Here is a 16514-nt window from a genome sequence, read left to right as displayed (position 1 = left end):
GTTCACATATGTGATGATTAGTCTTACTTGTCAATTTGACAGAATCTAGAATTACCTGCCTATGTATGCAGAATTATCCCTATTGAGTTAATTGAAATGGGAGGACCCAAATAATATTAACAGCATAATTCCTTGACTGGGATGCTGGAGCATGTAAATCAGTGGTTCTCAACCTGTGAGTCGTGACCCCTCTTGAGGGGGTGAATGACCTTTTCACAGGGATTACCTAACACCATGGGAAGCATTAGATATTTAAATTATGATTCATAACAGTAGCGAAATTCCAGTTTTGAAGTAGCAACAAAAATAATTTTATGGCTGGGAACTGCATGAGGAACTGTATTATAAGTTTGCATCATTAGGAAGGTTGAGAACCACTGGTGTAAATGAAAAGAGAGAGCCGAGCATCATCATTCATTGTTCTCTGTTTCCAATAGTGGACATGATATGACCAGCTGTTTCAAGGTCCTGGTGCCTTAGCTTTCCTTCCATAATGGACTGTACTCTTTTTTTTTTTTTTTGGTTTTTCGAGACAGGGTTTCTCTGTGTAGCTTTGCACCTTTTCCTGGAACTCACTTGGTAGCCCAGGCTGGCCTTGAACTCACAGAGATCCGCCTGGCTCTGCCTCCCGACTGCTGGGATTAAAGGCGTGCGCCGCCACCACCGCCCGGCGGACTGTACTCTTGAACTGTGAGTCGTCATAAACCCAGTCTACCTTAAGTTGGTTTCATCACAGGAAAGAAAACAAAACTATGTTCAATTCTGAGTTCAAGGAGACCAGAGGCCCATATTGGGTGCTTTCCTCTATCACTTTCTATCTTATTTATTTATTGATTTTTATCATTGTGTGTTTGTGGTATGTGTGTATGTGTGTGCATGTACACATGTGGAGGCCAGAGAACAATTCTGTAGAAGTTGGTTCTCTCCTTCTACCTTTACATGGTTTCTGGGGATAGAACCCAAGTAATCAAGCTTGCTTGTTAAGTGCCTTCCCCATCTGAGCCAGCTTCATGGCCCCTCTACCTTACTTTTTGATAAAGTTTTTCACTGATACTAGAGCTCTTCTATTTAACTAGACTGGTTGACAGGAGAGCTTAAGGATCCTGCTTCCTAATGCTTGTATTACAGCTATCTGCTGTGCCCAACTTTTTACATGAGTATTAAGATCTGAATTCAGGTCCTCATGCTTGCACAGCTAACGCTGTATCAATTAAACCATCTCCCCAACCAAAGACGTCTTCTTAAAATATGGATTTAATGTGAAGATTCAGCTAATTGAGTCATTGTCTTAAATACTTTTCTACTGCTATAATGATATACCATCTCCAAGGCAACTTACAGGAAAAAGAATTTATTGAGGGCTTAAAGTTTCAGAGGGTGAATACTTGACGATCGTCATGGGAAGCATGGCGGCAGGCAGCTAGGCAAGACACTGGAGCAGTAGCTGAGAGCTTACATCTGATCCACAAGTACGAGGTAGAGAACATCAGGAATCTTTTGAAACCTTAAAGCCAGCTGCTAGTGACACACCTTCTCCAACAAGGCCTCCCACTCCTTCCCAAACAGTTCTACCAACTGGAGACCAAGTATATGAACATATGAGCCTATGGTAACCATTCTCATTGAAATCACTATGTCATATATAATTATTCTACATTGCTTTCCTCTAGGATTATTCACCTCAGTTACATACCTGAATTCTTTCCTTTGTCCTTAATTCATTCATTCACTTTTTTTCTTTTTAAGATTGGTGCTCAGTATATAGCCCAGGCTGGCCCCAAATTCAAGATCTTCCTTCCTCAGTCTCCCAAGTACTGCAGTTATAGGCATATGGCACCATGCCTGGCTCATTTCACTAGTTCTTGTACAATCTCATACTCTTGGGCTATGGTAAATTAATAAAAATTAATAAATTAATGCCCCAAGGTCAGCAGATTCAAATACAACTATGTGGTATAATTTAGCCCAGATTTTATTTTAATTTTTTTTTCCGAGCAGATTTCTCTGTGTAGCCTTGGCTGTCTTCAAACTCACTCTGTAGACTAAGCTCGCCTCAAACTCACAGAGATCTGCCTCTGCCTCCCAAGTGCTGGGATTAAAGGCATGTGCCACCATTGCACAGCTCTATTTTAATTTTTAAAAATTTTATTATTTTATTATTTTTATTTTTAAAGCATCTAGATGTTTTGCCGGTATACCAACTGTGTTCCTGTTGCCTGAAATCCAGAAGTTACACCATTGGAATTAGAGTTATAGCCAGTTGTCAGCTGCTGGGTGTGCTAGGAGGTGAACCTGGGTTCTCTGGAAGAGCAGCTAGTACTCTAAATTGCTGAAGGTATCTCTCTAGACCCTAATGTTTATTTACTTAATGAGACATAGTCTCACTATGTGTCTCTGGCTGTCCTGGAACTCACTATGTAAATTAGGTTTGCCTTGAACTCACAGATTCACCTGCATCTGCCCTCTGTGTTCTGGGCTAAAAGGCATGAGCCACCACTCCCGGCTCCTAATTTTTATTTTCATTTTATGTGTGTGGGTGTTTTGTCTGCATATATGTTTACACCATAGTGAGTTTTCTTCTCACTGAGTAGTTTCTGTTCTCTCTCTCTCTCTCTCTCTCTTTTTTTTTTTTAGAGCTGAGGATCGAACCCAGGGCCTTGTGCTTGCTAGGCAAGCACTCTACCACTGAGCTAAATCTCCAACCCCAGTTTCTGTTCTCTCTAAAGATTTTTTTCTGCTGGGTCCTCTTTTGTTTTGGTTCAAAAGCACTGCCTTCCCGGATTTGTTTGTGAGGTTGTCAAATTTCCAGATTCTCTACCTATCCCTTGCTTCTAAGTCACTCCAGTTCTTCCTTCTGCTAGGCAAAGTGCATGTTAGATTTTGAGTGCTTTTCTTCTATTATGCTTCCAGAATGTTTCAACCCTCTTGCAAACAGATCTGGACTCTCCAATTGGAAAATATGAAGGTCATCTCTAGGCAATCTGACCAGCATTAAATAAAGATCTAGAAAACCAGCATTCGTTGGTAAATTCATGCCAAGCCAAATAACCTACCCTGACTCTTCTGATCACCACGCTCATTCTCATTTTCGGAACATCAGAATATTGTCTAAATATTTATTTAAACTTACAGATTCACATAAAATCTATGGCATGGAAGGAGAACTATATGTTTCATTATTACTATTAGAATTTTTAAATTTTTATTTATTGATGGGGCTAGAGGAGACGTGCGGAGGTCAGAGGACAACTTGTAGGAATTCATTCTCTCTTTCCACCATGGTGTGGAACTCAGATGTCTTGGTGGTAAGAGTATTTATAGGCTGAGCTATCTTGCAATAGGCATTCTCTATGTTGCCCTAGTTGATACCGAACTCTCTTTATAGCTATACAGGAACTAGTAGCAATTCTCCTGCTTCTGCTTCCGAATCAAGAGGCTTGCCCATCATTAGGGGGCCAAAGCCAAAATATTTTCTTTATTTTGAGACAAAGTTACAAGTAGTCAAGGGCAGCCTTGAACTCAGTTTGTAGCTGGAGCTGACTTTGAACTCCTGATCCTCCTGCCTTTCTTGACCTCCCAAATGGTGGGATTACAAATGTGAGTCACCATGCCAGGGCCGAATTCTACTTTTATTAACTCCAAAGAAATGGAGGGAGCTCTGTCACAGCGGAGGACGCGAGCCCCTACCGGGCTGAGAAATAGGAGGGCCACCGGGTTCCCTGAGCGGCCGATCTGACAGCCAACCAGGAGGGGGCGCCATGGAACAGGACAGCGGCGACGCAGATAGGTCTCTCTAGCTGAGAGAACGGAACCAGAGAGAGGGTGAAAGGAAGTCGAGGTGGCCCTCGATCTGGCGTCTCTGAACGCTGTGGCTGCGGTTGCCGGATTCTGTAGGCTAGGCTGGCGGCGTATGGAATCGAGGACTTGCGCGGAGGCAGAATGCTTCCAGCTGGCGAGATAGGCAAGGTGCCGGCAGCCTCGGTGAGGTGTCTCTGGAAACCCGGGGAAGGAACATTGGTGACCCTGTAAGGTGGCACAGACCTCCCTGGGGAGATTGTCCCCGCCAGGTTAACCTGGAAGCATGTGGAGGTGGTTCCCACGGTCCGAGGCAGTCAAGGACTTCCCAGGGGAAGTAGTCACAGTGGAGTGTCTTTCATTGTCCCAGGAAGATGACAGTATTGGAAGTTGGCGGTGGCCTCAGTGTCCTGGCAGGGTAATTCAGAGCCTGGGGAGGTGGTACAGATTTCTGAGGTGGCAGTGGTGGCATTAGGGAGGTGGGTCAGGAATGCCCCTGGGAGAGGCGCCTAGCACCTCTCCAGCTGACAGTAGGGGGCCTTTTGGAGCCCTGCATGAACTCCACTTATTTAAATCTAACTTGTTTGCTATACCTGTTTTTCTGCCAGTGCTGTACCGCAAGCGGTGACGAAATGAAGAACACAGAGGAGAAAAGTAAGCAGCTCCAAACCCTTAGCTGTTTTTGCCTAACTATCCCTCGCAGCGTGCTCTTTCAGGGTCTGCAGAAGAAGTTTCTTTGCCTGCTACCTTTTAAAGTATTTTTTCTGTACAATGTTTAAATAGTAATAAATACTAGTTATCTTTGCACGTGGGCTTTTGTCTAAGATTGTAAAATACAGAAAGAGCACTTTGAGACTCCTACCTAGTGCCCCAACTAGTATGACTTCACTGGGGCCTGTCATTTTAATGAAACATCAGCTTGTTATTAGGTATTTGGAGGGAGTGATGCTGGTCACTGTTACTGGGTTCAAGGAAGAGGTCTGATAATTGCTTAATTATAGTTTTACCTTCAGTGAATTTGCAATTAAAATTTGCTGCAGGTAATCCTGGGTCTTGGTCTGGATAGGGGACAAAGGAAATATCTGATACCCCCATTTCCTACCTAGGACAGGAAAATATGTCAGGAATGTGGATATTTGTCATTTCACTTTAATGAGATAAGCATAGCAAGTTATTAGAAATCTAGTATTCTTCAGAGCTGTTTTTGTTATTTTGTGGTTTGTTTTTTTTTTTTGGTTTTTCGAGACAGGGTTTCTCTGTGTAGTTGTGGTTTTTTTTTTTAATATTTAAAAAAAATTTTTTTAAATAAGCTCAAATGTAGCCCAGGTTGGCCTCAGACTATGTGACTAAGGATGACCTTGAATTCCTGATCTTTATGCCTCTATCTCCCAGGTGCCACATGCCCAACCTCTACAGGAGCTTTTGAAGGACTTTTTTTTCTCCTTTTGTAAGAGGAAAGAGAAGAGCATGTAATAGCTCTTTTGTGTGTTAAGAGTTCAGTTCAATTACTTTGACAAGCAGGCTGATAAAAATTAGCAGTAAGAGAAAGGGTACCCACGTTTACCATGTGGCTCTTAGGAGTAAGATTTGCCCTTACTATTGGCTACTGATAAGCTTCTTGGAGTTGGAAATATGGCTTGGTGCTTAAGAGTGCTTGCTGCTTTTACAGATGACCTGGGTTCAGTTCCCAGAACCCAGGGTGACAGCTCAGTACTCTAGTTTCAGGAGTATAAATGCCCTGTTCTCGTCTTTTAGGGCTCTTGCTTACACCTGGTGCACATAAACTCATGGAAGCAAACACATGTGCCCATAAATTAAATGAACAAATCCTTAAAAGAAAAAAAGAAGAAATGGGCTGGTAGGTATTTATTACAGTGGCAGAGTTCTTGGCTAGCACTTTGGAAGCCATGGGTTTGAACTTAAGCACTACCAAACAAACAGAAAATGGACTTAGCTGTTAAGAGAATTCGCTGTTCTTCCAGAGGAGCTGGGTTCAATTCTGAATACCCACAGGCTGGCTAACAAACACTTGTAACTATAGTTCTAGGGGATCCAATACTGGCTTCTGGCCAGTGTCTGGCCTTTGTGTACATTGAATGAATGTGGTTCACAGACATTCCTGAAGGCAATGCATCTATACACATAAAAATAAAATCTCCTAAAGTTAAAAGAAACACAAACAAACCATTCCTTCTGTACCTTTGTCCCACTTAGATGCCATGACTCTTGACATCAGCTGATCTGTCATTTAGAATGTCAGGTACAAACTACTGCAGTAAGGACTTTGTCCTTGTGTATCCAGTGGCTCAGTCAGCGGCTCTGCGATGCTGACTGCTCTATAAAAAATAAAAAGGGAGAGACAGAAACCTCCCAAGCTAGGTGTGATGGCTCATGTCTGAAATCCCAGCCCTTAGGAGGCAGAGGCAGGAGGATTGCCATGATTTGGAGACTAGTTTAGGTCACAGAATTAGAACTTATCTTTTTATTTTTTAGATCCTTATTTTTTAGTTATGTGCAGTATAATTAAGCCTAGACTGTCCTCTTTTTTAAATTTAATTTTTTTATTTTTATGGTGTTTTGCTTGCATGTATGTCTGTGCACCATATGCGTGTCTGGTGCCAGAGGAGGCCAGAAGAGGGCTTCAGATACCTGGAACTGGAGTTAAGATGGTTCTAAGGTGTTGTGTGGATGCTGGGAATCAAACCCTGATCTGCAGAAGCAACAAGAGCTATTCTCCAGTCCATAGATCCTTTTTTTTTTTTTTTTTTGTCTTGGTTTTTTCAAGCCAGGGTTTCTCTGTGTAGTTTTGGTGCCTGTCCTGGATCTTGCTCTGTAGACCAGGCTGGCCTCGAACTCACAGAGAGTGAGTTGGCTCTGCCTCGGGAGCGCTGGGATTAAAGGCATGTGCCACTGGCCATAGATCCTATCTTAAGAAACCAAAAAATAAAACCAAGTACGGTGTTGCAAGCCTGTAATCCCAGCACCCAAGAGGTGGAGACATGAGGATTAGAAGTTGAAAGTCAACGTCATCCTTGACTGCTACATAGCAAGTTGAGACCAGCTTGGAATACATGAGATCTTTCTCAAAAGCAAATAAGCAAACATAAATAGATAATACAAACCTATTTATAATTTTGAAGGATATCATGTGCTTAAGCATGTAGTATGCCACATTTAAATATTTACATGTAGTGGTTGTAATTTTTGTTGTTTAAAGTGAAGGTAGAATTGACTGCCCAAGATACAGAAACCCACGTCTGCCAAATATACTCCACACAACTCATTTGTTATATTTATGAAAGGTTCTTAAGAAGATATTAAGAGTTTCGGACATGATTGCAGTTGGATTATTTTATTCTTTGAGACACCGCAGTTTTATGTGTCCCAGGCTGGTTTTAAATTTGCTGTGTAGCTGAGGATGACTCTGAACTTCCCTTCTTCCTCCACTTCCCCAGGACTTGCATTATGGGTGTGTGCCATTACATTTGGTATCTCCAGTCCAGGAGATGAATCCAGAACTTAATGTATGCTTGGCAAGCACTTTACCAATTGAGTCACATCCCTAGCCACAGATAATTATATTTTAGTATATGACTGTTATTATTGTGATTAACATATACATCAGATATTATTCAAGTTTAGATATAGAAAAAACTCTGTGTGTATATGGAGAAAAGAATAAAAATAGTTTTGGATTAAAAGCCAGGAAACATGAATTTTAGTCTGATTTTTAACCTTTATAGACTGGGGTGCCAGGCAGTGGTGGCGCACGCCTTTAATCCCAGCACTCGGGAGGCAGAGCCAGGCGAATCTTTGTGAGTTCGAGGCCAGCCTGGTCTACAGAGCGAGATCTAGGACAGGCACCAAAACAACACAGAAACCTTGTCTCGAACCCCCTCCCCCAATATATATATTATAGACTGGTACATACATTATTACTTACTTTATAGTTTGGAAGTTGAGACTTAGCCTTGTTTATTTCTCCTATTGCTTCTCATCTATTGTAAATGATCAAATTCTCCTTTTTTCTAAATAAAAAAATTTATTGCATTTTATTTTGTGTGTGTGTGTGTGTGTATCAGAGGACAATTTATGACAGTTAGCTCTCTTTTTTTACCATGTGGGTCCTGGGTAACAAACTTAGGACAGCAGGTGTGGCGGCAAGTGCTTTTACCTGCTGTGCCATTTGGCTGGGTAATTCTTCTTTAATTTATTGATTCATTATTTTTGCAGAACCGAGAATTGAATGTAGGTTTTTGCTTAGTTCGGGCAAGTGCACTATCACTGAGTTACAATGTTGGCACCAAAATATTTTAATTCTTGTAAGTTAAATAGAACAAAGGAAACTAAATTGTTTTCTGGAGTAGGGAGAAAAGAGAGGGAATGAGTACCTGGCAACAAACACATGGTATATAATTGTTCTTTTACATTTCTTTGTGCTTGTGTGTATAAACACATCCCAGAACACACAATTTGCAGGAGTTGTTTCTACCCCTACACTATGGGGTTTCCAGGGATTAAATTCAGGCATTCAGCCTTTTCAGCAAGTTCCTTTACCCAATGAACGATCTCGATGGCCTTGTAATTTGTTATTGTTGTTTTGTTTTAGATTTATGTATTTATTATGTATACAGTGTCTGTCTGCATGCATGTCTGCATGTCAGAAGAGGGCACCAGCTCTCATAGATGGTTACGAACCACAATGTGGTTGCTGGGAATTGAACTCAGGACCTCTGGAAGAGCAGTCAGTGCTCTTAACCTCTGAGCCATTTCTCCAACCCTTTTGTTTTGTTTTTATATTTTTATTTATTTATTACTATTAAGTGTGTGTGTATGATGTATATGTGTGGGTGTGGGCATGCCATGCTGTGATTGTGGAGATCAAAGGACAACTTTATGGAATTAGTTCTCCTGATCTATCTTTATATGGATTCTGGTTGAATTCAGGTTGCAAGACTTGCAAGGCATGCACCTTTACCTGCTGAGCATTCTCTCTGGTCCTGTAATTTGTTTTTTGCAGGGGTTTGAGACACAGTCTCACTATATAGTTCAAGCTGGCCTTGAATTTATATTAGTTTTTCAGACTCCTGAGTGCTGGCCTTAGGTAGGTATGAACAGTATCTCATATACATTTTCATTTAGGCCTATCTTCATTTAGATATGATAGAGTCCTTGCCTAGAATGCTCAGTGCTCTAGGTTCAGTACCCAGAACCACATAAAACAGTGTGGTGGAGCATCTGTAATCTCAGTAAACACTTGGAATATAGAGTTAAGAGGATCAGAAGTTCAAGATCATCCCCAGCTGTATAGAGAATTCAAGGCCTGCCAGGCTACAGAGACCTGATCTCAAAAACAAAAGCTCTAAACTAAAATGTGTATGCATACTCACACATACACACACACACACACACACACACACACACACACACCCATAAAAAAGAATCAGGTTATGTATAGAAACAGCTACTTTGAAAATAAACCATTTATAGTAGAGTAGGAGAAGAAAGGTAATGTTGCCTAATATTAGTCATCCCCCTCCTCCCTCCAATTCTGAAGAAGCTGTCAAGAAGTTCCTATGAGGTGCAGGGTGGCTGAGTCTATGGCACAGATGATCATCAAATTAGCAGTGCTATTGAGCCATAAATTTTAGGACAGTAAGAGATGATTTAATTGCTTTAAAGTTTTGTTTCTTTCTGTTTTTTTGTTTTGTTTTTTAGAAAGTTGTTTTTTTTTTTTTTTTTTTTACTGTGCAGCCCAAGTAGGCTTAGAACTCTGGATTCCCCTATATCTACTCCTTAGTTCTGGATTACAGGTGTGCACCATCACATCTGACTCATTTAACTGCTTTTGAAGTTGATTATTTTGTTTAGTAAAAAATGTTTTAATTTGTTTGAAAATGCTTGAAACTTTTTTGTTTGTGTATTTGACCTGTGCTTCACCAGAAAGTATTTGTGGCAACTTAAACTGTGTGTAGTAAGCATCCTATGATAATGAGAGAAGGGAGTGCTCAGGGTGAGGGCTGGTTCATAGAGAAGATCAGTGTTCAAGCACAGGATAAACTAGGAATTTTCCTAACCCAAATGGGATAAGAGTAAAGCGGAGGCAGAGGCAGGCCTCTGTGAGTTCGAGGCCAGCCTTGTCTACAGAGTGAGATCGAGGACAGGCACTAAAACTACACAGAGAGACCCTGTCTTGAAAAACAAAAACAGGGACTGGAGAGATGGCTCAGAGGTTAAGAGCACAGACTGCTCTTCCAGAGGTTCTGAGTTCAATTCCCAGCAACCACATGGTGGTTCACAACCATCTGTAATGAGATCTGGTGCCCTCTTCTGGCCTGCAGGGATGTGTGTGGGCAGAACATTGTATACATAATAAATAAATAAATAAATCTTAAAAAAAAAAGAAAAAGAAAAACAAAACAAAACAAAAAAGCAAAGCTCACAGCCATCTCTGATTCCACTCTTCATTACTTTTTTTTAAATATTATTTTTATTTTATGTGCACTGATGCTTGTCTGCATATATGTCTGTAGGAGGGTGTCAGATACCCTATAACTGGACTTACAGACAGTGGTGAACTGCCATGTGGGTGATAGGAATTGAAGCCAAGTCCTCTAGAAGAGCACCAGTGCTCTTAACTGCTGAGCCATCTCTTTAGTCCCCAAATTACTTGTTTTAATGTTTAATAAATTTTGCCCTCCATTACCACTCTCTTTTCACAATAAATAAAAATGTTTTTAAAAGTTTTATCAGTGAGGGATTTTTATGTATGGGTTACCATCTCAGTTTTTTTTTCACTGTGTTTCAATAGCAGATATTTCAATACTGTTTTTCACATACATTAAAGCCAGAGCAGTACTCTTATATTATTTTGGATCATAGTTTTGGTTCCTTACTAACTTTGAAAGTTATGTATACCCATGACTCTTGAAAGCTCTAGGAATTTTTTCTTTGCCTGTGAGCATCTTGTGGTAATTGGTTCATTTACTGTTTTGGTTTTATCATTCAGGTATTATCTGTGTTCACTCAGATACATGTGTATGTATCAAGAGATACAGTATGGATGTGTATTCTTTAAATTATCAGGAGGTGCCCATGGCCTGATATATAAGAGACAAATGCTGTACCACTGAGCTTTATCTTCAGCCTTCAGTTAAAACTTTAAGTCTAGTATACTAACTTGTGTATCTCTTTTATAGCCCTGTATGCTTTTATATTTCCTGTAACACAGTGGTGTGAGTAGTTGCTTTCCCTACCTGTAGGTGACATGAACATTGCATCTCTTGTTGGAAGGGAGCAGCTCATGCAAGGTAGAGATGAAGATCAGCTTCCCCTGAATGTGTCTGCGTTTATAGAAAAGGAAGTGGGAAGTGACCTTAAATCTTTAAAGAAACTTGGCAAACTCATAGAACAGATGACAGAAAACAAAATGAAGTTAGAAGAACAGGTAAGTATTAAGCTCAGTGAACTATCAACTGTATTCATTGAAAGTGAACATAAACAGCACTATATGTACTAGCTGTCATGCATTTGAAGATGTAGATCATGACAGATAATCATTTAACTGACTTTAAAGACTCCTGCTCTACATTTTATAAATTAAGTAAAAGAGTTCCTACTGATTTGTGTCTTTGAAAACAAAATGATAGCTAATTTTATATCATTTTTATTTAATAATTTCTAGAACAGACTTGTGAATAAGTCAGAATGTACAGATATAGTTAAACACTATAATTCCAAGTTTCTATAAATGCACACATAGGAAGGAAACATGTCTAATTTACAGTCGTTGCTGGGTGTGGTGGCACATGTTTATAACCTCAGCACATGGAAGTAGGAGACAATTACTTCAAGAGTTCTAGGCCAGCTTCAGCTATGTAATGATTATAGACTACTTTGGATTCCATGAAACCTTATCACAAAAAAAATTCACAAAACAAAAAAAATACTGAAAGAGAATTTTAACAATGTTTCTGGGTGTTGGTTGAAAGGTGATTTTCTTCATGCTTTTATGTATTTTCAAGGTTTCATTTTACTATGAACATGTATTTTATTTTAAAAGACTCAATGAAAATAATCTTAAATTAAAGATAAGTAGGTCTTTATAGTTGTAGTACTCTGTCAAAGAGGAAAGATTTTATAATCTAAGTAAGAAATTAATTAGGTTAAGCAGACTCTGGATATGTGGGTTTGGTGTGGCTTATGTTCTTCCAGCCCCATGAATTGAGTTAGGCCTTCACACCTTCCTGCTTTTCTGTCAGAACTACTGCTAGTTTTTATATGTTGCCTGTTTGTCAGCTTTTCCATTCCTTCAAGGTTCTTTTGGAGACTATCACACTGCTGAGTCACCCAAGGACAGCCTAATTTGTGGCCTGCTACCATAACTATTTTCAGGCTCACCTTGCAGTCTTTTATTGCTACCAACCTCACTCATCCTTCTGAATTTTCCCTAAGTGACTACCCTATGTGGCTATTCTGCCATTTCTTTTTCTCTGACAAAAAAATTGAAGCATCTAGCATGAATATTTTTAACAGTCTATCCCATATTTCCAAACTTATTTGTAATCATTTTTACCTTTTCAGAGGTAAACTAATTTTTTGTTTACCACTGAAGGGTTCTAGGTGAGCCTTTAATTGTGTAGCAGAGAATGGCCTTAAACTTCTGATCTTCCTCCTTCCACCTCTAGAGTGCTAGGATTTTCAACATGTACCACCACATTGTGTTCCCAGTGTTCAAACTCAGGGCTTCATGCATGCTAGGCAAGCACTCTCCCAAGTAGGAACTCAAGTCTGAACCTTGGAAACAGGAACTGATGCAGAGACCATGGTACCTTTACATGGGTTGCATAGGTCAGACTTGGATGATCAGGCTTATTCTGCGAATGTTTTTTAACTGCTGAGTCACCCTACTAGCTGCTACCTCTGGTCTTGGAAAATACATCATTATGTTCTTAGTGTATGTCTTAGTTAGGGTTTCTGTTGCTGTGAAGAGACACCATGACCATGACAAATTTTATAAAGGAAAACATTTAATGGGATGGCTTACAGTTTCAGCGGTTTAGTCCATTATTATCATGGTGGGACATGGTGTTGTGCAGGCAGACATGGTACTGGAGAAGGAGCTGAGAGTTCTACATCTTGATCCGCAGGTAACAGAAGCAACTGTATCACACTGGGAATAGCTTGAGCTTATAAGACCTCAAAGCCCACCCCAACAGTGACAACAACAAGGCGACACCTACTCCAACAAGGCCATACCTCCTAATAGTGCCACTCCCTATAGGCCAAGCATTCAAAAATATGAGTCCATGGGGGCTATACCTATTCAAACCACCACAGTGTATAAATAGGTTTCACTATGACATTTTCATACATAAATAGCATTGTACTTTGCATGTACCCCCCCACCCCCCCATTCTTGCTCTCTCCATCTCTCCAGTCTGTCGGTCAGTGGTACCATCCCTAGCCCACATAAGCTTTCTAGTAGGAGCTAATATCAATGCAGGCTTACACTCTAACTCCTTCCTAGCATCTTGGCAACCAACCAGTGGTCTTAGTTTGCTCTTGGAATTTCTTTTTCCTTGATTTTTTAATTTTTTATCTTAGAACATATTTATTTTTTAATTTTTTAAATTCATTTTACATACCAACCACAGATCCCCCTCTCATCCCTCCTCTTACTCCCCTCACCCCCACCTTCCCCCTACCCCCAACCCACCCTTCATCTCTTCCTCCAACAGGGTAAGTTCTGCCATGGGACAGCTAAGCCTGGTACATTCAGTTGAGGCAGGACCAAGCCCCTCCCTGCTGCATCAAAGGTGAGCAAGGTGTCCAACCATAGGTAATGGGATCCAGAAAGCCAGAGATAGATCCTGATCACACTGTCAGGGGCCCCTCAAACAGACCCAGCTACACAACTGCCTCCCATATGCAGATGGTCTAGTCTGGTCCCATGCAGATTCCACAGCTGTCAGTCTAAAGTTCATGAGCTCCTTTGATCTTGGTTCAGTTGTCTCTGTAGATTCCCCCATCGTGATCTTGACACCCCCACCTTTGCTCTCTTCGACTAGCTTCCTGGAGCTTGGCCTGGTGCTTGGTTGTGGATCTCTGCATCTGTTTCCATCAGTTACTGGATGAAGGCTCTATGATGACAGTTAGGGTAGTCAGCAATCTGATTACAGGGGAAGGCCAGTTCAGGCACCCTCTCCACTATTGCTAGTTGTCTAATCTGGGGTCATCCTTGTAGATTCCTGGTAATTTCCCTAGCACTAGGTTTCTCCCTTACCCCATAATGTCTCCCTCTATCAAGATCTCTCTTTCATTGCTCTCCCACTCTATCCCTCCTCCAACTAGACCATCCCATTCCCTCATGTTCTCATCCCCCATCCCCTCCCATCTACTGACCCCCTCATCCCTAGTTTACTCATGGGAATCTCAATTTCCCCTTCCCAAGGTGACCTGTACATCCCTCTTAGGGTCTTCCTTGTTTCCTAGCTTCTCTGGAGCTGTGGGTTGTAGTCTGATCATCCTTTGCTTTACTTCTAGTATCCACTTATGAGTGAGTACATACCATGTTTGTCTTTCTGAGTCTGAGTTACCTCACTCAGGATGATATTTTCTAGTTCATCCATTTGACTGCAAATTTCATGATGTTACTTTTTTACTGCTGAGTAGTACTCCATTGTGTGTATGAGCTGCTGGATTTGTGTTGAGGTCTTTGATCCACTTAGACTTGAGTTTTGTGCATGGTGACAGATATGGATCTATTTGCCATCTTCTGCATGTTGACATGCAGTTATGCCAGCACCATTTGTTGAAGAGGTTTTCCTTTTTCCATTGTATAGTTTTTGGCTTCTTTGTCAAAAATCAGGTGTTCATAGGTGTGCAGATTAATGTTAGGGTCTTCAATTCGATTCCATTGGTCCACATGTCAGTTTTTATGCCAGTACCAAGCTGTTTTTACTACTATAGCTCCATAGTAGAGCTTGAGGTCAGGGATGGTGATGCCTCCAGAGGTTGCTTTATTGTACAGGATTCTTTTAGCTATTCTGGGTTTTTTGTTTTTCCATATGAAGTTGAGTATTGTTCTTTCCAAGTCTGTGAAGAATTGTGTTGGGATTTTGATGGGGATTGCATTGAATCTGTAGATTGCTTTTCGTAAGATTGCCATTTGTTACTATGTTAATCCTACCTATCCATGAGCATGGGAGATCTTTCCATTTTCTGATATCTTCTTCAATTTCCTTCTTTAGAGACTTAAGGTTCTTATCAAACAGGTCCTTCACTTGTTTAGTTAGTGTTATCCCAATGTATTTTATATTATTTGTTACTATTATAAAGGGTGATGTTTGTCTGATTTCTTTCTCATCCCTTTTATCATTTGTATATAGGAGGGCTACTGATTTTTTTTAGTTAATCTTGTATCCTGCCACCTTACTGAAGGAGTTTATTAGCTGTAGGAGTTCCCTGGTAGAATTTTTGGGGTCACTTATGTATACTATCATATTGTTTGCAAATAGTGAAAGTTTGACTTCTTCCTTTTCAATTTGTATCCCTTTGATCTTCTTTTGTTGTCTTATTGCTCTAGCTAGAACTTCCAAGTACTATATTGAATAAATATGGAGAGAGTGGACAGCCTTGTCATATTCCTGATTTTAGTGGAATCACTTTGAGTTTCTCTCCATTTAATTTGATGGTGGCTGTTGGCTTGCTGTAACTTGCCTTTATTACATTTAAGTATGTTCCTTGTATTCCTGATCTCTCTCTAGGACCTTTATCCTGAAGGGGTATTAGATTTTGTCAAAGGCTTTTTCAGTATCTAATGAGATGATCAGGTGGTTTTTTTCTTTCAGTTTGTTTATATGATGGATTACGTTGACAAATTTTTGTATGTTGAACCATCTGCTCTTGGAATTTTATCATTTGCTTCTCTACCAGTCCTGTCTTCTCAGTAGACGAAAATAGGTCTTTTCTATAAAACAAACCAAAAAACATTGCCTTCATCTTTTATTCATTTATTTGGTTGTCTGTATTCAGAAGTTTCTCCGGTCCTGCCTTGCCCAGCAGTCCGTATAAATCTCTCCCACCTTATAAAATAATTACTCAGAGGCTTATATTAATTATAAACTGTATGGCCTATGGCTTCAGCTTCTTGCTGACTAGCTCTTTCATCTTAAATTAACTCATTCCTGTTAATCTATATGTTGCCATGTGGCTGTGGCATTACCTGTCTGCTGGCATCTTGTTGCTCCTTCTGTAGTGGGCTGGCGTCTCCTTCAACTGTGCCCTTCTTCTCTCTCTGTCTCTGCTTAGATATTCCACCTGGCTGTAAGGTTTCTTACCATAGGCCAAAACAGCTTTATTTAGTATCCAGTGGGAGCCACACATATTCACAGCATACGGAAAGACATCCCACAGCAGCTGTCAGACATTTTAAAAAGTCTGTTATCAGTTTCCATTTTCTAGTTTGCTATTAGCTCTTTTACCCCTGTAATCAAGCTTGTTTTCCTAATGACCACAGATACTTTTGCTGAAGTCCCTTACTGAACCTGAAATTGAGCATGTCCAAAATTGTTCTTATCTGTCTCTTAACAGATTTCCCTCTGTGGCACCCTCTGTTTATCACTTATGTCTTGCTTTCTAGTTCTATGATAAAACACTGACCAAAAGCATCTTGTGGAGGAAAGAGGTTTTTTTTGGCTTACGCTTCCATGTCATGA

At 40.4% G+C, this 16514-nt stretch overlaps 1 protein-coding gene across 10 annotated transcripts in view; it reads left to right on the top strand.

The window, feature by feature from the left end:
* Rint1 (RAD50 interactor 1) overlaps positions 1 to 16514 on the top strand; it is a 63480-nt gene that overhangs the window by 1241 nt on the left and 45725 nt on the right. For 3 of the 10 annotated variants that reach the window (XR_008214360.1, XM_052720321.1, XM_052720320.1), the window contains exons 1-3: positions 4007 to 4213; positions 4404 to 4449; positions 11058 to 11242. Coding sequence is in view for 7 of the 10 variants with exons in the window: in XM_052720321.1 (XP_052576281.1) it covers positions 4082 to 4213; positions 4404 to 4449; positions 11058 to 11242 (363 nt within the window). In the remaining 3 variants the exon portion in view is untranslated. Of the gene's footprint in view, positions 1 to 3812; positions 3982 to 4005; positions 4214 to 4403; positions 4450 to 11057; positions 11243 to 13535; positions 13614 to 16514 lie in introns of those variants that run through there. The other 7 variants (XM_052720317.1, XM_052720316.1, XM_052720318.1 and 4 more) reach the window with 7 other exon arrangements.

This window comes from Peromyscus californicus, unplaced genomic scaffold (assembly GCF_007827085.1).
Source record: "Peromyscus californicus insignis strain IS unplaced genomic scaffold, ASM782708v3 Scaffold_6__1_contigs__length_162567912, whole genome shotgun sequence".
Lineage (NCBI taxonomy): Eukaryota > Metazoa > Chordata > Mammalia > Rodentia > Cricetidae > Peromyscus > Peromyscus californicus.
This window is presented reverse-complemented; position numbering and strand designations above follow the sequence as displayed.